Source organism: Monodelphis domestica, chromosome 2 (genome assembly GCF_027887165.1).
Source record: "Monodelphis domestica isolate mMonDom1 chromosome 2, mMonDom1.pri, whole genome shotgun sequence".
NCBI lineage: Eukaryota > Metazoa > Chordata > Mammalia > Didelphimorphia > Didelphidae > Monodelphis > Monodelphis domestica.
This window is the reverse complement of record NC_077228.1, coordinates 345,808,280-345,833,782: the sequence shown is the minus strand read 5'-3', so window position 1 is coordinate 345,833,782 and position 25,503 is coordinate 345,808,280. Positions and strand designations below refer to the sequence as shown.

Genomic DNA, 25,503 nt, shown 5'->3' with positions numbered 1-25,503 from the left:
AAAGACTAGGCAATTGGAGTTATATGACTTGTCCAGGGTGATACAATTAAGCAGTCACTTTCTTAGGCCGCATTTGAACCCAGGACCTCCTGTCTCTGGGTCTGGCTCTCAATCTAACTGAGTCACCTAGCTGCCTCGCCTTAGATTTTTTGAATACATGATATTGGGTTCTCTGAATGATGGTTTAGAAACAAATCACCAGATTTCATAGCAATGAAATCTAAAACTGACATAAACTGCACTGCCTAACAATATATATGTGCACTTACTTTTTGTATTCATTGTTTAGGGTACCATTACAAAGAACATCCTAATGAGAAAAAGACATCTGCTATGATAAGTAAAAGTGTTCTTAAGGAAATGACCTAAATCCTCCTTTGCAAATGCTGTATTATATATTCTTTAAAATTACACATATAATTTTAAGATTGTAGTTGTAGCTTAATTTACCTGAAAAGCAATATATTTCTAAATATACATTTCCTTCTGCTAACTACCAAGGCCAGAGCACTGGGTCCTCCCCTTTAATGATTTTTATTCTGCTTCATTAGTCTTAGACTAACTAGCTAGCAGCAAGGGCAATGAATTCCACTTCATAAGAATTCCCTTCTACATGACCCTACACATCTAGCTTTAAGATAATTCTTTAAAGGATTATGGACATGTTTAAAGTAATGTTATCACCAAAAGTTTACACAGTAGGACTGGATAATAATTCTAAAAATATGAAGTTTTCCCATCAAGCGCATTAAAACAACTCAAAGACTTTAAAATGTTTTTGTTTCATTAGTATTTTATTTGACATTTCTAAATCCGTGATCTCTAAAAAACAGAATACAGACTGATTAGTGGAAATATGCAATAAGAATTGGCCATTGTTAAAATACAAGAAAAGACTGTCAATAAGGAACCCTCTTTTGTTGACTGTAAATAAATACCATGGCTTGAATTCACTTATATATTTAGAGGAACAGAGAAATACCATAATGATTAATGATTCGTATCCATCTTGTTTTTACAAATAAATCCTACAAAAATGAGGAAGCAGGAAAGAAAAAATAAATTCAAGGTATTGAAGCAACACAAACACACTATGTCATTACAGGTTCCATATAGAGAGGCAAAGGATGTATTTTCAAATCAATATTCCCATCATATAACTTACTTTGTTTTCTTTTCTTTTCCAAAACGAACTTGAGTCTGTAATTACATCAGATCTAATAAATTCAAGTTAACCCCAAAATTGTGAGTATTTGTAGTTTCTGAAAAAATTTTTAAACAAATGACAAACAAAGAATTGTAAAAAATCATGTTTAATTAACTTAAATTATTGTGGAAATTTTCAGCCTGCCATACAATATATAAATAAGTATGTCTTAAACATAAACTTGTCATAAATGTTTATTGAATTGACTTAGGTGTAGCTAATAAAAGTAATTCTACTCACTGAAATGAAATTACCCAGTGTCTAAAACTGGGGGAGAAAGTTAATAAAACTGAATTTCTTTTTAAATTAGGTAATTCAAAATTTATCACTAATCCATCTAACTGTTCCCCCGATTACTCACCCAGGATGAAAAGTAATTATTAAGAATCTTTCTTCACCCATTCACTTTAGAGATAATGTCCCATAAATAATTTACTATTTGTCTTTTCCAAGAAGCATATATTGCTAAAGTCACAAAACTTGTCATCAGAGACTAATATATTTTCCCTTTGATTTAAAAATAAGGCAATTTCTAAAGATGGAATTGCAAAAGAGCCAGTGTCAGCTTGGTGTTAAGAAAAACTTCCTAAAAATTAGAGTTCTCCGAAAGTGGAATGGGGCACCTCCCCTTGGAAATCTTTAAGAAAAGACTAAAAAACCACATCTTGGGAAGGTCAGAGTGGAGATCCCTATCATGTTTGAGTTGGACCAGATGACTGCTGGGGTCCTTTTAAAACAAAATTCTGAGATTCCATAATATTCTTTCAGCAAGTATTTCTCAAAAACCTATGCACAAGGCCCTGTGATGTAGAAACAAAAATGAGAAAGTCACAGTCTTGACTTATTTGCAAAACTCTCTTATGTACATTATTTTTCAATTCTCTGACACCACAGGGATTCTTATCTATCACTTTACAAATGAAGAAGCTAAGTGACTTGTCTATGGTGACAAAGCTGTCGTTACAGGGAAGACGTGAAGGCAGGATTCTCCTGACTTTTTCCAAGTCTTTTTCAAGTCATGTAGCTGTTCAAACTAATTTAGAAAAAGCACTTAATTTTCTCCTTCATTAAAAAAAAAATAATGAGCAAGTAGGTGGATAGAGTGCTAGGCTTGAAGTAGGGAGGATCTGGTTTCGAATCTGGTCTCAGACACTTTCTAAATATGTATCCCTAGGCAAGCTATTAACTTTATTTGTCAAGCCCTTGATGCACTTCTGTCTTAGTCAATACTCTGACAGAAGGTATTTAAAAATATATATATATACACAATTTACCCAAAAAGCAGAAGGAAAAAAATTATACGTGCACCAAAAATAAATAGGCTCCCCATACCCCCTACTTGCTCTTGCCTAAAAATAATATTTACTCATCATTTAACTTTTACTTTCCTGTGTCTTCTAAAATGGCAAATCATATAGAGGCTATCTACTAACCAGCAAGAATAAGGTTGAAGACTGGCATGAAAATTTCAAATATTCTGGCCTTGGTCCCCTAGGATGAAGCTCCTTAAGGTACCGTTGCCCAAAAATCAAATTCCAAAGAGAGAAACTTTCAGCACAGGGGAATCCTGCCTGCTAATTTCAAATTAGGTGTCAGAGATGAGCTACAGTTATGCCTATAAACAAGAACATGAAGTTCTTGGCAGTATTTCTTTCCATGTGGACAGATAATATTTCAGTTTCCCATGAGGTTTGGCTCAAGTAATTCATTTGTTGTAGGAGAAGCTTTCTTGGCAAGGAAGGTGGTAGGAACAAAGTCAGAAAGGAATGACATGTTCTAGAATATCATTAGTACCTGGAAAATAAAGTAAAATAATGTATTTTTTTCCTTTGAGTGAAGGCTTCCCTCTAAGTAAATAGACTATGCCACACTGAAAGCTATCATATTGAGAAAGTAAGCAATAAATTTGTTTCTCATAACCAAAAGCCTCATCTTTTGAAATACTATGATGTCTTTACCTAAAAGTAAAATGTGTTATAATTACCCAAGGCTATTCGCTGTTAAATACCCAGGCAGGAGAAAATATAAAGAAAAGTTCTAAAAGCCATTCTGTAAAAAGATTTTTTATCCTGGGAATATTTATGGTAATAGAAAGCAATGGTGTGATTGAGAACTGAAGGAAAATCCCAGAATAAAGAAAATCTGAGCAAGGAAAAGTGAACTGTTAAGTATGGATCATTACTTTCATAGAGGATGGTACCGATAAGATTCTTCAATGGTGAGTATGTCACAAGCCTGACTGCCCACTATCTTAACCTCACTCAAAGTTTTCATCTCTGTCTATAGGAAAATTACCAGGTATAGGATAAAAAATCAGAGGGGAAATACGATTTTCTTTACTGTCACTTGGATGTATTATGTCTATTGTGTAAAGAAAGAGATATGTTATTCTCAAGTCTTAGCCCCAGAAACTATATACCTAAAAGATCTATTCATGGGGAACTTTAAATTTGGAGATAGAATATGAACCACAGAATTTTAGAGCTGGAAAAAACCATGAGCAGTCTTCATTCAATTCCCTCCTTTTATAAAAAGATAAAAGAGAAACCCAGAAAGAGTAAGAGACTTGACCACACAAGTCAAATGTCCTTCCTTATGGATTCTATTTTGGGGAATCTCAGAGGAAGAAGTATTATCATCATACTAGATGAACAAGGCTAACAGTTCACAAAATTCACAACACATACAAGTTTCCTGGCTCCTTTTCTTCTCACGCCTCTTGGAATATTCACATGTTATTAAGGTGCATCAGGTATCTCTACTAAGTGTGTCTACAAAAGGCTAGTCATATATTTAAAAAAAATTTTTTTTCATAGTGTATATTTACAAACCTGAACCTTCAGCTTCCAAAACCATGTTAATTCTATTGGACATTGGATTTTAAATCTGATTCTTTTCAACATTCATTGTTGCACTAGTACATATATAGATCTGTAGCTGTGCATGGAATACCTGTAATTTGTGTGGGAAGATTGAGTTCCAACTTATATTTAAAATGTCATGAAATATAGATCTGGGAAAATTTATTTTAGATTACATGAGGTAATAATGTGTTTTCCCCTTTGATTGTGTCTCACAATTTCAAAGGACCAGAAACTTGCTCCAAGAGGGAAAGAAAAATGTAATCCTGTCCTAGTTTCCTCATTAAGGGAAGAACTGATTTTTAACGTGACTCACAAGTTGTGCTTTGGTCTTGGTTTTGCTCTGTAGTATTAAAAAATTCCTCTTCTTGAAGACTGAGTCTAAAGTCCTTTCTGATTCTTTCCAGCAAACCTGGCTTGAAAATCACATCTAGAGCTGTCATTGCCAGAGCTTTAGCAGTACGCAGAGTGTGGAACTGTGCTTCTTGGGATCCTGGAGGGCAGAAGAAAAAAAATCAAACAATAAACACTGAATTACCTACTATGTGCTAGGTACTGGGGATATAAAGACAAAAATGGGACTACCTCTATTATCAAGGAACAGCCTCTTTACTAGGGACACAACGTGTACATATCAGAAGGTATACAGAATAAATGAGGAAAATAAAAACCTTGCAGACACTGCAAATTAAATTAAAACCTACTTGATAATGAAGAAATACTTCATTATTTTAATGTTTAATCATTCCCCTTCTCTTCTACCCATACACCATCCACAGCTAAATTTTATTCCCAGGATGGCACCTCTACCAGTAACCTAACATAGTTCACCACCAGTTGGTAAATAACCTTGGAAAATTCTGGGCAATTTCAATTATAACATAATATGCCACAAAAGAAAATTTGCTTCTTTCAGTTTTAATCCAATGGACAGAGTTGGACCTGGAAGTCAGGAAGACCTCATTCAGATCTGGCCTTAGACACTTTTACTGGCTCTGTGACCCTAGGCAAGTCACTTAATCATGATTTATCTCAGTTTTCTCATCTGCAAACAGGGATAACAGCAGCAGCTACTTCCCAGGGTTGTGGCAAGGATCAAATGAAATAATATCCATAAAAGATCATGCAACTAGCCATCAGATGCTAGTAATTCTCTCCCATTGCCCTGCCTCCAGGATGACATATTTCAAAATCTATGTACTATCAATAATCCTTACCTGCTGCTGCAGTATATTGCTCAGTATGATTCAGTGCATCAGAACCAATATAAAAATAGGGGTGAATTCCAGGAACGATAAAAGTAACATTTCCAAAGTCAGTGGAACCTTGGGAATATAAAAATAAGAGATATATTTATTCAATGATTAAAAATTCATTTTCCGAGTTCAGAAATGAAAATATGTTCATAGTGAAAGCAAAGGGGCACATTGTTTCAAAAAAGACAAAAGTCAAACTGTCTAAGAATTAAGATACTGGAATATGGAATGCAAATGTATATCACTTGACCTAGGTATTCCTCACAGTCAGAAAAAACCAACCCCACTTCTGTAACACAAGTTTATCAGGTCAAACATAGTGAGCACATAGGTGCATGACTACCAGGTGCTTCTAAATTTCTAGGTCAGTTCGTTTTATTAAAAATTAATACTAGCTATCTTCAACTTGCAAATGGACCAGACACTCAAAGTCTACTTGTAAATCAGTTCAGTATTTTGGAATTGTAGCAAGGGAAGGTGCAAAGTAGAGTGCAAGGACTGATTGACAGCCCTCAAGCCTGGATTCTGTAAGAGAGCTGACTGGGTCAAGATTCTAAGCTATTGGAGAAACAGCTTTCAACTGTCTGTCTGAAGCTGGATTTCAACACTGAAGCTGTGAATCTGGGACTCTCCCTGGAAAACCCATCTTTCAAGCTGCCTGCTTTAGACTATCATCAAGAAGAGTTTGAGAGGAAATCTCCATTCATTCTGGTGGACAGAGTGATTTTGGAAGAGAATTTCTCCCTTTCCTGACTCTTCTAAGGACTTTACAACTGGATTACTGCAGCCTGATCCACCAAGACTCTGGAGAGAGTGAGAATCTGGAATTCCTGTTTAGACTTTAACTATTAGTTAACCTTTAGTTTAGTTTAGACAGGTTAAGGTATATAAACTATATTGGATTAAGTACCTGGGTTACGATGGTCAACCATCTGACTATTAAAACACCAGATACTTAATCCAATATAGTTTACCCCTTTCCTTCCCCATCATTCCCTTCCTTTATTAATAAACTTATTTATATAATTGTGTTTTCCCTTTCCTACACCTTTCCCCCTTCCCTAAATTTCCTATAACAGAATTCAGTACATATTTTTCTTATGAAATTGTTTTGATGAAAAACAAAATGAATAGAACAGAGAAAACTTTATATAAAGCTACAAAATTAATGTTTGAAGAGTTACTTGTAAAGGTCCACCTCCAAGAAAGAAATGATAAAAAGAAACACAAAAGATAGAGTTTATATATAGATACATTTTGGGGGGCCAAATGATGTGTTCTCTAGTGCTGGGATGGGAGGAAGAAAGAAACCTGAGAATAAAAAAAAATTTTTTTAACAAAATTGCTTTGACATAAGAAAAAGATCTGTTAATTAGAGTCATCCAGAAGTAAAATGGGCTTCTTCTGGAAGTAATAACCCTGGAAAAATGTCTAATAATAGAAGAGAATGATACTTAGGTCTGAGTTGGACAAGATGACCTCTGAGAGGACTGACTAAATTTCATAAGCCATAGCTCAGTTGAGGGTCAACCTCCATTTCCCCATCTCTATTCTCTGTCCCTTGCATGCAGCTTCTGTTCTCCCTCCTTCCCATTCCCACTTTGACTGTAAAGTTACCAGTGCATTCACACTTCTAAAGTCAATGATTTCTCATTGCTCATTCTATTTTACTTCCTTATAGTTTTTTATCTTGTTGGCTACTCCCCTGCCTCAAAGACAAGTCTCTCCTCCCTCAGCTTTTGTGACAGTTCTCGCTTGGTGCTCTTTCTTCATGTCTGATTGCTCTGTTTTAGTCTTCTTTAATGGATCATCACCCTGGTTCTGCTTACTACTTATGAACATATATCTCTTCTCTCTATATACATATATATCAATATTCTCTCCCTTGCTCCTATCTTTAGCTCCATGTGTTCAAACAGCTCCATGCAGATAGGTCCTAAATCTAGAGCTTTACATCTTCAACTCTATTTCCAAATTACCAACTATCTGCTAGACATTTCCATCTGGATGTCCCATATGCATCTCAACATATCCAGAAGAGAACTCATCCTTGCCCTACCCCAAACTCATGCATCCTCTAACCTTCCCTATTTCTATTAGAAACATCAGCATCCTTCTAGTCAGTCATGTTTACAAACTTGGGGGTCATCCAGAGATTGACTCTTGCCTCACCATCCATATCCCATGACTTGTCTCAGAACTTGTCAGTTCCATCAAGACAATGCCTCTCAGCAGCATGGCACAGTGTCCTAGTATGCTTCAGAATCAGGAAGACCCAAGTACAAATGTTACCTCTTCCACTTACTAGAATATGACCTAGGAAATGCTGTTTAATCTCTTTATGCCTTTGTTTCCTCATTTGTAAAATGAAGTATGTATACCTGAGGAAGACTTGATGACCTCTAAGGTTTCTCCCAAGTCTAAATCTATGATCTTTGATCTTACAACCACCACTTTTGGTCTACTCACATAGTGAAGGCTCTCATCAAACCTGGTCTAGAACATTGCAATGGCCCCACCCCTACTCCCAATTTGTATCCCATCTTTCATCTCTAATCCAGCCTCCACAAAGATGTCCATATGATATTCCTAAAAGACAGATCTGACCACAGCACACTTGTACTTAAGTCTTTCATGGTTTCCTATTGATTCTAAGAAAAATAGAAAGTTCTTCATAATCTGGCTTTCGAGTCTTAGTCCATATTTACCCTACTTTATGCACTCTGTCTTCTAGTAAAAATGGACAATTCTCTATTCCTCATACTCCATCCCCAGGAGTCACCCTTCTCTAGAGATCTATGTCTGAAATGGGATTCCTCACCTCTGCCTCGCAGGGCCTCAGTCTTCCTTTAAAGTACGATTCAGGTGACACTTCCTACAGGAAGCCTTTTCTTTTCTTTCTTTTTTTTTAAACCCTTATCTTCAGTCTTGGAATCAGTACTGTGTATTGGCTCCAAGGCAGAAGAGTGCTAAGGGCTAGGCAATGGGGGTCAACTGACTTGCCCAGGGTCACATAGCTAGGAAGTGTCTGAGGTCACATTTGAACCTAGGACCTCCCATCTCTAGGCCTGGCTCTCAGTCCACTGAGCTACCCAGCTGCCCCCATGAAGTCTTTTCAAATGTCCCCTACTTGGTAGTGCTGGGCTCCTGTGGAAATTTCTTTGTATGTAGGTATGTGTGTGTATTTTCATGTGTACCTGCTATAACCCTTCAGTATAGAACCCAAGTTCCTTTCATCTTTGTACCCTGACTCACTAACCGAGGTACCTTAAACTAAAAAACTGTTTCAGACATGTCTCTTGGATTGCATAGATACTGAATAACAAAACATAGTCCCAATGTTCTGTGGGAAAATGCATTTAGAGCTCTAATTTGCAAAGGCAAGAACATCATGCTCCAAAGGACCAAAAATGAGTACTCCCCCAGGCACAAACATCTGTCAGTTGCTTGAGGGGCAAAGATGCCAATGGGGTGAAGAGAGAAAGAGAGAGAGAAAGAGAGAAAGAAAGAGAGAAAGAGAAAAAGAGAAAGAGAAAGAAAGAGAAAGAAAGAAAGAGAAAAGAGAAAGAGAGAGAGAAAGAGAAAGAGAGAAAGAGAGAGAAAAAGAAAGAGAGAAAGAAAGAAGAAAAAATTCCAAATTACTAAGACCTTTCTCTATTTATCAAAAAATTCAATCAAAATTTATTATACAGACGGACTATTATACCTTAGGAACTAGTGAAAACAATCTATGGTAGATGACACAACTTCACTGACAAAGTTGTTACCAGAAGCCAAGCATCTACACATAGAAACAGATTTATTGCAAAATCTTTGAAGTAAAATAATGGAAGTGAAAGGATCTTTGTTTTCATCTGATTGTAAGACATAAAGCACCATAAAAATGTAAGGTCTGGTGGCAGCTGGGTGGCTCAATGGATTGAAAGCCAGGCCTAGAGATGGGAGGTCTTGGGTTCAAATCTGACCTAACTTCCTAGCTGTGTGACCTTGGGCAAGTCATTTAACCCCCACTGCCTAGCCCTTACCACTCTTTTACCTTGGAACCAATGCATAGTATTAATTCTAAGATGGAAGATAAAAGCTTTTTAAAAAATGAAAATAAAAATGTAAGGTCCCAGTGATATCTACTGGAGTTGTTTTTTCTCCCCAAAGTGAGAAATTGGTGAGAGACAAGAAAGACAACTAGATATGTGTGTATATGTGTGTACGTATGTATGTATGTTTATATATATGGTGTTTTTTTGCTTTGTGTTTATTTTTTTCCATGAGAATTTCTGGCAAGTTAATCAATATGAAATCTAACTGTGTAGAAAGAAAAGGAAGAAGACAAGTAGTGAACAAAAAAAATACTTCCAGAAAAATTAAAAATCCTAACAAATATTCACCTTCATAGAGAATAGAAGAAAGTTTGCTATATAAATATAAAGTGGTACTAAATAATATGGGTAAGAAGTAATTCTCAGAAAGAATAATTTAAAAAACTATAATCTGGCAAATCAAAAACATTTTAAGATAATAGCTGAAGTCATTTTACTGCTTATGTTTTGGTGTGTTTCCTAACATTGTATCTTTAACTAAACACTGAAAATTTAATTTTGTTGTAGGCTCATGTCATACTATGTATTCTGAGACACTTTCCTCTTAATAATGGTATATTGATTATAGTAGGAAAACTGAAAATGAAACCTCAAGGTTATCTCTATATTCATTGAAAACCTGTACTAAGTGCTCTTTGTTGCTTAGCAACAAAGCAACACAAACACCATCAACTCCCTACACAACTAAGTACTATTGCCCTGGCAATGACCCTGCTTGTTTATAAAGAGGATTAAGGACAACTTGTTAGAGTTTTCCTTTTCTTTTTTAAGTAGTTCATGATCACAGGATTTAAAGAGAGAAGATTTAGAGATCATCTAGTTCAAGCTAAATCACATATCACCAATGTAAATATCTGAAATTTTTTAAAAGTCAAGCATATGGCTACTTCTAAAAATAAAATGAACCCATCTGGCATTCTGTACTTGCAGAAGGGTCCATTTGCTTCCCTTGGTCCTTAATTTCAATTGAAGTTAAATTTAAATGAAGGTTAACTAAATTAAGGTTAACACTGAGAGGAAACCTTCCCTTCCATAACAACTCGTGCTCTTCTATTCCTCTACATACACAAGGTAACTCTGGTGTAACCAAGGGAGGGATGGTCTCAAGAGTCAAGAACACCTAGGCTTAGGTCTCATCTCAGACACAGAAGTGACTTTACTCTTCAGGTCCTTTAACTCTGAGCAGATCACTTAGAAACATTTAAAAAGTTAATTGGAACCTAGCCTCAAATACTTCCTAGCTGTGTGACCCTGGGCAGAATAATTTTATATGGATTCTAAGGTAAAGGTTTAAGAAAAAAGTTAACCAAGGACGCGAACCTTTATGCAGCCCAACTGCATTTGTGGAGAAATCTCCTAGAGGGAGCCCATGCCCAGATTAAATGACGGGTCCAGACCCAAAGAGAGGGAGGGGAGGTAAAGACCTTTGTCAACAGCCAAATAAATTACCTGCTGGAACATTTGACATGGAATCTGATGAAACAAATTCTATTCCAAGCTTCTTTCCATTTTCCATGTAAACTTTCCACAGGCTCTTATTAGGAAGAACATTGTAGTAGTCATGTACTCCGCCTTTTAATTCCACCTAATAAAAAGATGGTTATTAATGACGATTTAAAAAATAGAATTGAGTAATTTTTTCAATTCAATGAAATTAGAAGCATCTCCATTTCCACTAAACTATAATATGAGCCTTTGAAGAAGGCAGAATTATCTTAATTACACCTGCATCCAGTTGCAAAAAAATAACCTGCACCCAGGATTTTGTCTCCTACCATGTGAACATTCAAATACATACGTGTATTAGTACATACACAGCCTCATAATGATGTCCCGCAGGGTACACCATTATGCGGGGAGAATTTAATTCTCTCATTCTTGCCAGTTTCAAAGGAAGAGGTGAGTTAATCTATCTGTCTTTTCCCAACTAACCCAGTAATTTAATCTATTTCCTGTTGTCTATTTATCAGAAGGAATACACCTTCTAGCTTCTGTTTATACATTCCCTTGTCTAGAATGCCTTCACTCTCCATACTACTTAGCTGACTCCTATTCTTCCTTCAAAAAACCCTTGAAGGCTCACATCTCCCAAGAAGCACTAAATAACAAGCCTGGTCTTTGGAGATACATTCTTCCTCAGAAATCCTATAATACATAGTGTCTCTATTACTTCTTAGCAATTAAAAGACAATAGAGACAACAGTTCAAGGCAGTCTATCTTGTCCCTCTCAATTAGACTGTGAATTTAGGATTACTGTGCACCTGGCACAGCACCTTGCATATGTATACGATAGTGTGATCAATAAATATTGGTTGATTTGATTAATGTCAGAAATTCCATAGAATAAAAAGGCAACCCTCGCCCATCTTATTCCAAATTCTACTCTGTGGCAAAGTTCTGATGTTTACTATGATGTACTGTGAACATAATTGTTTTTATCTTAAATGCTTTTTTTTAAAAAATCAGCTTTTGCCAATGACTTGTTTATTTTAATAGGGATCTTACTACATAATAAGTCCAAAAAAAGGTAAATTACATTTGCCAAGGACAATAAAAACAGATAAATAGCACTAACTTTTGTAGCTATCATAAATTTAGTCTATAAGTTGCCAAACATACTTTTTCCTAAGCATGGCAAATAAGGAGGCCTGCGTCAACTATAAGAGACTTAAAGCCCTTTGAAATATAAACAGTTCAGTCAAATGACAAAATATTCTCTTTTTTTATAGTTATAATCTTCTTTGAAATTGAAAAGGAAAAATTCATAAGGACAAATCAAGACAAAAATAATCACACAATTGTTTTAATGGAATTTGATAACCTGATTCTCCTCTCCATTTGTCTCTTAATTTTCTTTTATTTAAAATGTACCAAACCAAGGTTCTTCTCCCTCCAAACCATTTCCCCTGCCAAATATTTCTGATTAATAAATGGATTAGTTCTTAATATTTCTTACTGTGCATCCGGTAGCCAAAGCAGCAGCTCTAAAACAATCTTCTGCTTTTTTTATCAAAGCTGGAAGTTCTTTCATTGAGGGTGTGCGCAAGTAATAGATTAATTCAGAGTATGAGGGAATGATATTAGGTTTCACACCACCATTTTTAATTATACCTAAAAAAAAGTCAGGTTATTAGAATAAGGAAAAATAAAAAATTTCTAAAAGCAATGACTTTTAAATTGTAAAAAGAGCATAAAGCTTTTCAACAAGTGGTCATATAAAAAGAAAGATTTAAGATTATTGGTGACATAGAAACTCCAATTACAAAGAAATTTTTGAAAGTTACATATACTGTTATTTTGTGATATTTGCCAACTCAGCAAGCAGAAAGGAAATTTAATAGTTCAGTATAAATCTTGAAAGTGTTAATCAAACTTTTAAAAACCTTAACAATGCTTCTTTCTCAAAGGATCTATCTATATCCTCTCTGGGAAAATCTCATAACTACAAGGTTTCTTCCCTGTTTTCCTTTCCACATTCTGATATGTTCCAACCTCCTGTCACAGGTGAGAGTTTCTTTCTTCTTCCTTCAGATTTTATTTTCCTCCTTAGGCTCAACTTAATTATTATCCATATTTTATGTATTTGGGTATAGTCATAGGTTGACTGTTTTTGTTTGTTTTCCATTTTTTCCAAGAAAAATTTGATTCCCTCTATTAACTGGGAGATGAGGAAAATGTTCCTCCAATTCTTTTACTTCTTCCAACAAGAAGATCAAATGGAATTTTGTGTACCTTTAACTCAAATTTGACACTGACAGAAACATAAACATAAAGCAGTCTCTGTGGCTCACTACAAAGTTTTCATCCTGAAGCAAAACTTAGTCTTCAAGTTTTCTAGTGTCTACATTTGTCCAAGCTCTGCCAGAGATTCCAGGCTGAGAGTTTATTCTGGTCTTCCCAGTTTCCTGTAAGAGGCAGTTAGCTGGCTATGTGGATAGAGTGCTAGGTCTGGAGTCAGAAAGATCCAAGTTCACATCTGGCCTCAAACACTTACTACCTGTGTGACCATGGGCAAGTCATTTTAGCCTGTTTGCCTCAGTTTCCTCGTATGTAAAATGAAGAAGCCCCCATGGACAGCATTGGCATTATGGGGCAGCTAGGTGGCTCTGTGGATGATAGAGTAGAAGGCCTAGAGTCAGGAAGACTCCTCTTGCCTTGGTCACTTATTGGCCATGTGACCCTGGGCAAATCACTTAATTCTGCTTGCCTTGGTTTCCCCATTTGTAAAGTGTGCTAGAGAAGGAAATGGCAAACCACTCCAGCATCTTTGCCAAATGGGGTCACCAAGAGTCAGACATGACCGAAATGACAGAACAACAAAGTTTTCTTTAGGGACAGGCTCTCCAGTGACCAGTTCTGAGATTTCATCAGGGTAGGGGGTTTCCATGGAAGAAACTCCTTCCAGCACTGTAGATCAGCATCTCTTTCACAGCTTATAGACTTGGAGATCTGTCTAGGGCACTGAGACTTTTGCTTTTGACCTACAATTAGCAGATTTCGGCCAAAGCTCTAAGGCAAAGAAAAGTTATAGCTCTGTCAAGAGAAAGTCATTAAGAAATTCACCTTTCTGCCTCTAAGTACCTATTTCTTATCTCTTCTCTCTGCTCATCTCTTCCATAGACTTTGGTCTCTAAAACACAGGATCATAGACTCAGACAGGCCACCTAGTTCGACCCTCTCATTTTGTGGAGGAGGAAATATATCATGGGAGGTTGAGATTTGCTTGAGATCACCCAGGGAGCAAGAGTCACAGGTGATGGGACAGCTAGGTGGCTCAATGGGCAGAGTGTCAGGCTTGGATATAGAAGGTCCTGGGTTCAAATCTGCCCTCATATGCTTCCTAGTTGTGTGACCCTGGGCAAGTCACTTAACTGTATTTGTCCAGTCCTAACTACTCTTCTGGCTTAGAACTGATATTTGGTATCAATTCCAAGACAGAAGGTAAGGGTTTTATAAATGTGTGTCTAATTTTTTTTAAAGGGCCAGAGGTAGAACTTAAGGCCAGGTCTTCTGATTCTAAAATTAATATTCTATCTGACCTCTTTCTCCCTTGCCATCATCCAATACTGTGATATGTAGGAAATAAATATTATCTATTTTTAAAACTGGGAAAACTAAGACAAGGAATCTCATAATTGACCCAAAAAATCACAATGGAAACTTATACATTCAAGTCTTGAAAGACAAATATATTGTTTCCCATTAAAATTACTACATACAAATAGAAATTGATGCATTGAATAGATAAATAATATGAGCAATAATATCCAAACCACTACTACTAATAACTAGCATTTATATAGCACTTAATGATTTGCAAAGCACTTTACACATATCACATTTTATCTTCACAACTACCTTGGAAGACAGGTGCCATTATTATTCTCATTTTACAGTTAAGGAACCTGAGGCAGGAAGTAGTTAAGTGACTTGCTGAGGATTATACAGCTAGTAGGTGTCTGGGACTGGATTTGAGCTCAAAAGCAATTATCTTTTAAAAAATATTTGAAGCCAGGGCATGTCAGTCTTCATTGCATGCATTTCTGAAAATACATTCATACTAAAAAGCAATTCATTTTGCCAACATTTAAGTGAATAAACATTTGGAAAAATTATTCTTATTAAAATTTTATTAAACTCCCACTGAGTATAATACTACTCCCTGTATAAAAGAAGTATTGACATACTTACCATGAACTCTCCAGGAGGGTTTCATTTGCTGTCTTAAAACGGACAGATTGTTATAGGCAAGAACAGCAGCATCTAATGCATTCAGACCTTCCCAAGGATAAGCAGCAGCATGAGAAGCTTTTCCATAGTATTTCACAGTCACACTAGGAAATAAGTATCACTTGTTATCTATTTTCTTCATTTATAATAAATTTTTTTAAAAGTCCAATGCAATTACTTGGGGAAACACTCAATTGTTATTATTTAACAAATTTATAAATTCTATAACTCTCTATGATTATAAATTACAGAGAAGATACCAACCTGTATTGGTAGAGGGAATTTCCTTATCTGAGATTTCCCTGTCTCAATGAAGCTACGGATCTAGCATCTATTTCTAGAAACTATACAAAATGTCACACATAAATTGACTAGTTTTTGTTATGGAGAGCAGGGAAGAGGTTAGGAAGTAGGCCATAAACATGTTAAATGGCAGTGGAAATTTACAACAACCAAAAGCTGAATGCTATATGCAATAGAGAAGTGGGTACATTTTGTGAAAAGAATATATAAAAATGGAGGACGGGCTTGGGAAAATGGATATCAGATAAGCCTCCCTCACATCTGAAACTGAAGGGGAATCAAATGTGGGGTAGAGGGAAAAAAGAGTCTAAGGTGGGTGCCTTAGAGTGTTTCTCTAAAAACTGGGTAATAGCTGAACAATCTATAGTATATAAATGCAAGGAAACATTTTTTCACCTTTAGAAAGGACGAAAGAGATGATTTAAGAGAATCCTGAGTCAGGAGAATTGATATTTAAAAACATGAGAATAATTTATATAAATATAACATCATAAAGAAAAATGACTGAAAAACTTGAGAATTTTGTTCAAAAAAGTCAAAAGGCCAGATGGTTCATGATGGAGTACATTACCAATCTCTGACAAAGGTGACAGACACAAGGTATAGGCAGAGATTCTTAGACATATCCACAGTATGGATTTGTTTGCCTGATTACCTTTCCCCCTTTTCTCTCAGTTAATTGGGTTGGGGGTGAGGAGGAAGATAGCAATAGAGATGCCAAAAAAAAATAAAAAGACCCATTGAAACCATTTTTTTAAATGCACAGAGAGAACAAAAGGAAGTTCAGGAGAAAGAACAGGCAAGCAGAACAGTTTTAAAAGTACTATGTGGAACTAATAACATACTTTTTATAAAATAAGTATTGTGAAGACTATTAATTTCATAAAGATCCTCTTTTTGTGTTCTGCTGTAGGTATGAAAATGCTTTTTTTGGTGTTTAAGTTCAAAATAAAAAATTAAATTTAAAAAGGGGGCATACTACTTTAACATTCTAATGTTGAAATAATTGGTTGTTAGAGCATTGTTTTTTCTATTTTCCATGAGAAAATGGTTGTCAGTCAAAACTGATGTTAAAGAAACTAATTAATTAAAATTGCTCTGAACATTCTTGCCACAAAATTCTTCTCATTCCTTTTGTTTGCAACCCTAACATGAAAGAACTAGCTTATCTCATATTTTTATGAAATTGTTTTCCTCCATCCAGACTGAAACAAAAACTATTTTTATCAGTAATATCTCAAACCATTATACATTACTTATCCCACTTTCAAATCATTCTCTTACTAAGGTTAGTTGCTTAGTTACTATCACAACAAAAAGATTTTGGCAAAGAAATGCCATCAGCCTGCCTTTATGCTCAGTAGGTATTTTCAATTACTTTCTTTTTTTTTAATTTGTAAGAAAAACTATTTTTAGACACTTGGCTATGTATGTCCTATTATATGCCTAACATTATAACATAGATCTATCATTATTTTCCTCCAAAAATGACTAAAGATGACAAAGCTAAAAATCTTTTAAGCATTTATGTAAATAATCCATCAAAGAATATTTCAAGAGTAGTATCGAATTGTTAGTAAACTATTTTTTGATTTAGTCAAAGAAGCAAATGAAATGGTTGAATTCCTAGAAATTTCATGTCATTTTTTAGATTGTTTCCAAGTATTCCCTTAGCAAAAAAGCCTTTAGGTACATAACTTTATTATGGTAGTATGAAGTGGTGACTTGCAAAGCTGTGTATTCTTGAATCTTAATAACCCCTCCATTGCTAGCATGGTGTTCACACAGTAGGCCTTTGATGAATGCTTGCTGAATAACAGAATAGGTCTATTCTCTCACTATTCCCTTGAAACTGAAAAACACTTGTCAAGAAATTTCTTTGGAAGGTTGTTAAAACACACACACATACACACACACACACACACACACAAATCTTCCATGGAAAATATTCTAATATCAGTTCTACAGATCAATTCTCAAAACCATTAATAAAAACACCACAAATATAACCTAGAGAAAAAATATATTAATGGTTTTACTTTAGCAGTAATTTTTAGAATGAAAAAGCATTAGTTTTAAGGCCTATGAAAAGCTCATACTTTAACTGTCAGAAAGGAGGATGGAGCTCTCCTATAAAATGTAATAAGTTCCAAAGTGCACCACTTTACTAATATATCAATGTCAACTTTATTACAAAGGACATATGAAAATGACAGCAATAAATATGAGCTAATTTTTACAATCTTTCAAGGTCAATCCTTACTAATGACACAAGTTAGAACATCATTCTGGACAGAAATTATTGTACATGTTTTTAATTTGGATAGGTAACTTGAAGTTTTGCCCAGAATAATCTTTTTCATCATCAGGATTATTTCTGAATACTGTAAGTAGATGGCATAGAAACACATTAGTTCAGTGGAAAGTATACTGATCTGAGGTCGAGAAATACTTTTTATTTTTTTGAGGTTTTTATTCATTTGTTTGTTTGTTTATACATTCTTTTTTCCCCACATTATTTAATTTCTTTTTTTAGAATATTTTTTCATAGTTACATGATCCATGTTCTCTCTCTCCCCTCTTCCCTTCCCCCTTCCAGAGCTGACAAGCAATTCCACTGGTTTATACCAAAGACATGCTTTTGAACTACTAGCTCTCCAATTTACTTCCTGTGTGATCCTAGCCAAGTTGCAATCTCTCTGCACCTCAGTTCCTTTCTCTGTAGAACAACATGGTCGGATTAAATGACCTCTGAGCTCCCTACCAACATTCAATACTATGCTACATAAAAAGTTCATATTTTCTACAATATTATGTAGAGAAATTCAGATGATTTTTTAAAGATATCAATACGAGATTAAATAGTTTTACAAAAATCCAACATGCTAGTCATTATCTACTTTAAAATAGCTTACCAATGGAAAATTTTTCTGTCTTAGGGTTCCTCTAGAGGTTTTTAAACACTAGCATTTTAATGTTTATAAAAGCCCTCATCAAAGGTTTTTTTTTTAAAAGACATACCAAAAAGACTTTCCTTGTCAAGCACACAATGAAAAACATTAAATCCAAATTTAGAAAATGCCCTAATGCTAAAAATATGTTTAAATATTTCTTTGTTATAAAGTGCCTATTATGTTCAAAGCCTCCCCACAAAGTCCTCTCCTCTGATGCCTTTTTTTAGAATATTTATTAACTTTTTTAAACCTTTACTCTTTGTCCTAGTAACAACTCTAAGACAGAAGAGTGGTAAGGACTAGGCAATGGGGGTTAAGTGACTTGCCCAGGGTCACATACCTACGAAGAGGTCATATTTAAAGCCAGGTCTTCTGACACCAAACCTGGCACTCTATCCACTGTGCTACCTCACTGACCCATGTTGTGTCTCTTTGTGTTAAGAAGGAGACTGACTTCCAGAATGCTCAGCCAGCAAAATAAAAGCCCTGGCTGGTTCTACCTGGATTAAAAAGACTTTAAAATATGGCTGCAACAACAAACCAAATCTGCTTTCTATAAAGAGGCTCACCACCAACAGGTGGCCACTTGATGTATTCTTTGGCCATAACAACCCATGAAACAAAGATAAAATGCAAACTGTCTTAAGTACCTCCCTATTGCTGTGATGGTGACAAAAAAAATGGTACATGAGATGCTACAAACCCCAGTTCTCAGACTGCCTGCTGTAGCAAATAAATTGAATGAATAAATAAAATCATAAGAGGAGAAGCTGGAGTTAAACAGAAAAATGGCTCACACATTCTCTGTGGAGAGGAAAAATAGAGGGGTTGGCTAAAAGGAGGCCAAAGGAAGCTAAAAAGCACCTTTGTTAAACATTTGACCTACTTAATTCCATAGCAGTCAGTATTGAGAGGTACATAGTGGGTGTAAATCAACTGACACAAATAATAAGAAACTTCAAAGAAAGGCTGGGGTAAAAAATGTCATTGGAGAAATGTGTACTCAAAATGAATGAGTTAGTTGACATGTGAGGAATCACTGGACCATTAAGAGGATGTGCAAGGGAATGGGATACAAAGGCAAAAAAATGAAAGTTTCTGTAGAACACACACACACACACACACACACACACACACACACACACACTGAGCCCTCCAGGAAAAAAAAACACTATATAGGCAATATAAATATTTTGAAATTAAAATACTGTATCAAAAACATTCTAAATTCTAGTTTCAAGGAAGGCATCTCTTTTACTCAGCTTCCTTACTTACTCATGCTCAGCCACATCAGGTAGGTAAGCAGCATTTTCTTGTGATGGATGAGCCATAAAAACAACATCAAGATTTTTAAAAGCTCCTGCTTCAATTAAGTCAATCTTGCCACCTCCTTCTTCTTCTGCAGGAGTTCCCAGGACAGTAATCTAGAAAAGACCCAGAGGTCAGAAAAGCCCTAATATTTATCCACCAATTTTCATACAGGTTCCTAGTGCCTGTTTGTTTAGGACCTACTTCATTGTTTGTATTTTCAAACTATCATAAAGATTTTAGCTTCTAACATACAACTAAAGTGAGTGTCCTTTGATACTTAGAAATTCACATTTTAACTTATTACACAACACAAAAGAACTCAAATGAATAGATGAGAGATTTTTTATGAGAGATATCAGAAATTTTCTGTCTGAAATGAGAGAGAAGTAAAACTATTTGGTTTTGATATTGTTCAAGGTACTCTGTAACTCAGGTAGTCTTTAAAGCCTTTATTGCAATTTTTCTTGACTAAAATGTTAGATATGTAGGAACAGGGATTGAACCTGTAATTCCATGGGTATCAAAAACTCCCTCTTCCCAATATATGTAACTTCTGAACAACTTAATTATCTTGAAGAGCTGTCTAGAACAGTGGTGTCAAAATCAAATAGAAAAGACTTAGAAAACCACAAATTAAGATTGTCTATGTTGTGTGATATTTTTATTTATTTTATTAAACATTTCCCAATTACATTATAATCTGACTGGCCTGCAGCCAGGGCTTTTGCAGCTGTGAGTTTGGCACCTCTGTCCTAGAGCAATAAATAGGTTAACTGACTTGTCCTGGGTCACGCAGGCAGGATATATGAGAAGCATCTTGTAGTTTAGCATTAATAAGCTAATTATTTGCAAGGAGCTTTATAATTATTTATTTATTAGCAATCCTCACAACAACCCTGTGAGGTAGGTGACAAATACCATTTTACAGGGAAAGAAAAAGAGGCCCAGTAAGTAGAGTGACTTGCCTAAAGGGACACAGAAAGGCTAAGACATTGTTGGAACTAAAATTCAAATCTCATGGGTTCCATTTTTATGCTGCTACCTCATTAAGAAGTTTTAAGATAGATTATTTTTAGAAGTACATTAAACAATCTTAAATACCACAGTTAGAAATGACCAATTACACAAACTTACTAATTCGTTTCCACCAGTTCAATCAGGCAGATTTATTGGTCACCAAACACCTAATTAAACAGAAAAGAACTTTACAGAATAAACATTTTACTTTAATATTTCATACTTGCTTCAAAACATATAATTTTAAACAGTCAAAAAATGTCATTGAAAAATAGGACTCCTTAATTCCAAAATCATTCAATCCAATATTTATTAGGTATCTGGGGATACAAATGGGAAAAAATGATAAGATTCCTACCCTCAAAAAGCAAACAATGAATTGAGTTGAAATTTATATATTACAATTTAAGAGAGATGACATAATTTCTTCTAAAGTGGTCAGATATTACTATTTGAGAACCATATGGTTCCCAAAGATTGGTTCCTATAAATTATACAAATAAGAATATATACCTTTTAAAAAATGGTCATGATCATCTATCTGTGTCTTAGCCCTCCAAAGCCCATCAGCTCCCATGGGTTCAACTATCCTATTTTTGCAGATGATTCCCAAATCTACATATTCTAATCTTTCTCTTGAGCTCTAGTTCCACCTTACCAATATCTGGGTTCAAAGTCTTGCTGATAACTCAAACACATCCAAAACTGAGTTAATTATCTTCATGAACCCTGAGCCCCTACCTCCTATTCTCCCTGTTCTCAAAGTATTTGTATTGGCTGTCTTGCAGCGAGCCTAGAATGCTCTCCCTTCTCACCTCCTCCTCTTGAGAATCCTTGGCTTTCTTTAAGACTCCAAATCTCATCTTCTGCAGGAGACCTTCTCTAGTCAACCAGGACCTTTCTTCCCAGTTTTCCTTTGGAGATTATTTTCCATTTACATCTTGTACAGAGTATTTGTATATTGTTTTCCCAATTAGAATGGAACCTCCTTGAGAGGAAGGACAAAATTTTGCCATTCTTGTATCCCCAGCACTTAGCATCTGGCATATAGCAAGAGCTTAATAAATGCTTTTTATGTGCCCCATGCAATTCTCAGAACTTCTAATAAGCCTGGTCGGACAGTCTAGTTTTTTTTGAGTATTGAAAAAGGGAGAAGCAAAAGAGGTTATCCGTATTAAGGAATAACCAACCCTTCCCTAAACGGACAAAGAACAAAAAGGGGAACAAGGGAGAATGGCCTATAAACAAAAAGTAAAAATTTAAAAAAACTTTCATATTCTCCTTAGCCAAAACAAGGCTGGATTCAATTTTTGCCCAAAGGTTAATGAAATGAGACTCTCCTAATGAAATTCTCAAAACTAATTAAAAACTTTGTTTAACTGCTTGGTCATATAGGTGAAAGGGGATATGATTGGGAATGTAGACTTTGAAGGAACACCATAGTGTAAATATCAATAATAGGGAAATAGGTCTTGATCAATGACACATGTAAAACCCAGTGGAATTGCGCATTGACTATGGGAGGTGGTGGGAGGTGAGGAGGGAAAGATCATGAATCATGTAACCATGGAAAATTTTTCTTAATAAAATTAAATTTTAAAAATACTTTTTAAAATATGACATTTTTAATCTATGAAGGTAAAATTTAAAAAACTTAAAAGTGTGAAATGAATTATATTTAAAATGCTTCCTTGTTATTATAGAAACAATATATCTATGGGAATTATAAAATATAAGGGGGGGAAATCTCTCCAGCATTTAAATATAAAGTGTCCAGAAAGATAAAAAACAGCCAGAGGATTGACCCTAGTGATTCTGTAGCCACTGTAGATCTCTTCAAAATACAGCATTCCTGTTTGTCCATTCTCCATTACTTTCCTCTCTTTTTCAGCTTTTGTTATGGATAACCCCCCTAAAGGAAATAGGTACAGACACCAAGGAAAGTCTTTAGAATTCCTCACCTCCAATCCTCACTCAAATTACTAGATGAGATACTAGTTTTGAGGTTCAAAGACACACCATAACAAAGAATTTTCATGTCTGGGAGAAAAGTCCCACAAACCAACCCTAAATCAAAGGCCATAAAGTGAGCCTTTAGTTGAGGTGACCAGAAAGGATACCATCATCCTGAAGGGTAGGAAGGAAGACAAGTTCTGACAGGCAACTCATCCCCAAGGCACTATCTGGTAGCTTCCCATTTAAACTTACTATTCTGGCTAACTAGTTGTTAGCTTTGCTATTTCTATGCTACTGAAGGGCTGCAAGTCCTGCTTGCACCCTCTAAATTTTCCACCCTGGGATAAAGTCAGGAGCTCCCTGACCTAGTTACAGCCCTGCCCAAAGCCATTCTATAAGGCAATAAAGTTGGATGCAATCTATCCAAAAGTTATTAGATATGTAGATAGATGGATGGATGAATGGATTGATGAATGGACGGATAGACATACATACATACATACATACAATATATATATATACACACTATATATATATACACATTATATATATATATACATATATATATATATATATCGTATGGGATCTTTCTTCTAATATCTAGAAAAACCACAGGGGATGGAGATGAGACAAGTTCGTTGCACCTATCCAATGGGTACTGTCAGTCTTCGAATGGGGAGTAAGGGGGACAAGGAGGGAGATTGGGGTCCCGCTCCTCCCCCACCCTCTCCAGGGAGATCACTGGTGCGTGAAAGGAGACGGGGGCGGTGTGGGACAAACACCACAGCGCTCACCGCCCCCAGCCGTGGCCGGGTCTCACCTTCACTGGCGGACCGCCCGAGTGGTTCTCGAGCGCCCCCTTCAGGCCTAGGGCGGCAGCTGCGCCCACCTCGGCGATCAGGTTGTGGCCACAGGCATGCCCGATGCCGGGCAGCGCATCGTACTCGCAAAGGAAGCCCAGCTGCAGAGGCTCGGGGCACCCGGCTAGAGACTCCCACTCCGCCCTGAAGGCCGTATCGAGCTTGTAGTGAGGCTGCACGGTCCACGAGGAGGTCGGTGGCTCCTGCTCAAAGAAGTGGGTCAGAGCGCTGTGCGCCCGGTATTCCTGGTAGGCGAGCTCGGGTTCGCTCCAGATGTCCCGGCTCAGGGCCCCCAGACGCTCGGCGGCCTCGTCTATGCATTCGGCAGCGCGGCGCTTCAACAGCTCTAACTCTGGGACGTCGCCACCATCCTCCCCAGGCAGCTCCTCGTCTGGTCTCATGGCTGTCAACACCTTGTTCTAACCGGTGGAGGAAGGGACAAGTAAAGAGCAGAAACTACAGGTTCACAGAACAACTCGCAATTCTCTCCAAGCGATCGCTACACCCTCTTTTTCAAGGGCCAGGGAGCCCCGCCCCTGCCCCGCCTTAGGCTACCTCCTGTTCAATCACCTTCCTTCTTCGTCTCTTCTCCCACTTTCTCACCACGGTCCTCCAGACGTGCCTGCTGGGAAATGTAGTCAGCCGACTTCACCTGCTTTCTTCTCTAGGACTTGAAACTGAACCACATTTATAACGCTCACTGTTTGTTTTTATTTTAGTCTCCCCCACTGGACGGTGGTTTCTAAGTACAGAAAAATGCTCTAGAATTCGAATGCAAATTCCAGACAAAGGCTGGTTGGGAGCCGGCAGAGAAGGGTCTCCACTAGTGGGCAGTTAGGGTACTTCTAGTTCTTGACTAGTGATCCATTAATCCACGCATCCATGGGTAGATTTCAGGGATCTGTGAACTTGGATGGGGACGGAAAATGGCATATTTATTTTCACTTAACCTCTGACTGAAACTTAACGTTTCCTTCATTTGCTTAAAAGCATAATGTTGAGATGGGGTCTGAAGACTCATAATAAAACAGGCTACTAGACTCTAAATAGAAAGGTGATAGACAATATCAATTTCAATAAATAATGAGCGCCTACTATGTGCCAAGCATTCTACTAAGCATTGGGCATACGGAGAGATTGAGAGAGAGAGAGAGAGAGAGAGAGAGAGAGAGAGAGAGAGAGAGAGAGAGAGAGAGAGAGAGAGAGAGAGAGAGAGAGAGAGAAGGCAGAGAGAAGGCAGTACTTGCTCTTTCAAGCAGCTCCCAATCTAAAGAATGACCAGAATGAAGATTGAGAGATTTGTTTTTAATATAGCCAATTCAAGAATTTATTTACCTAAACACATTTGTATAAGAAGATTTGTTTTTCGTGCTTTCTCAATGGGAAAGGGAAAAGAGAAAAGAAGGAAGATCTTGATAACAAAAAAATAAATTTTACTTTTTTTTTTTAAAGTGGAACCATAGGCTTCACCATACTGCCAAAAGGGTCCATGTCACACACAAAAAAGGTTAAGAACTCTTGATTTTGAGGCTCTCCTCCAAGATTCTGGCTATTGCCCAAGGACTAGGATTTGGCATGTTGGCATCTGTTAAGTTTTCCAGTTTCTTTCAGTTTTTCAGTCTTCGAAACAGGTGGTCTAAAGATTTTTTGGCATTATATGCCGCATACATTAGTGATTGAGAAAACTTCCCCATGACAATTGAACTTTTAAGCAGAGGATCACCAGTTCAAGCTGCACAGAGATTGAGAGTGGGGTGGGACCACATGATTCTCCTCTAAAGAAATACGGGTGCTTACCTGGGTTTTTTGTCATTGGGTGCCCACAAAGCTTCAGTGAAAGGAAACATCTGACTCAAGTCAACTGGTGCCTTTAAGGTCAGTTTAATAAATATTTATTTAATACTTATTAGATACAAAGACTGGTGACCAAGAAAATTAAACAACAAAGTC

At 36.5% G+C, this 25,503-nt stretch overlaps 1 protein-coding gene across 5 annotated transcripts; it reads right to left on the bottom strand.

Annotated features, from left to right (window-relative positions):
• Positions 1–775: 775 nt before the first annotated feature.
• On the bottom strand, positions 776–24,342 carry PM20D2 (peptidase M20 domain containing 2). 5 transcript variants are annotated; one of them, XR_008916615.1, is made up of 9 exons: positions 23,514–24,342; positions 19,685–19,833; positions 15,114–15,256; positions 12,379–12,533; positions 10,871–11,006; positions 5,286–5,393; positions 4,385–4,561; positions 1,166–3,001; positions 776–1,028 (listed from the first exon to the last, which is right to left on the bottom strand). XR_008916615.1 is itself a non-coding variant. In XM_001376505.4 (9 exons), exons 2-9 carry the CDS (start codon positions 23,952–23,954, stop codon positions 2,964–2,966), a joined length of 1,347 nt encoding a protein of 448 aa, XP_001376542.3. In that variant the 5' UTR covers positions 23,955–23,972; positions 24,109–24,328; the 3' UTR covers positions 776–2,963. The 5 variants fall into 5 exon arrangements, 3 of the variants coding, with proteins under 3 accessions (XP_001376542.3, XP_056674559.1, XP_056674560.1); XR_008916616.1 differs by having other exon boundaries at positions 1,166–1,262; positions 23,514–24,327; XM_001376505.4 differs by having other exon boundaries at positions 776–3,001; positions 23,514–23,972; positions 24,109–24,328.
• Positions 24,343–25,503: the final 1,161 nt, after the last annotated feature.

What these genes read in the sequence shown, in the direction of transcription:
- PM20D2 (XM_056818581.1), bottom strand. Translation starts at nt 23,954, where the DNA reads ATGAGACCAGACGAGGAGCTGCCTGGGGAGGATGGTGGCGACGTCCCA. An exon ending in CGGGCGGTCCGCCAGTGAAG is followed by an intron (nt 19,834 to 23,513) that starts GTGAGACCCGGC and finishes GGTCTTTTCTAG; the next exon opens with ATTACTGTCCTGGGAACTCC. An exon ending in GCAATATACTGCAGCAGCAG is followed by an intron (nt 4,562 to 5,285) that starts GTAAGGATTATT and finishes TCTGCCCTCCAG; the next exon opens with GATCCCAAGAAGCACAGTTC.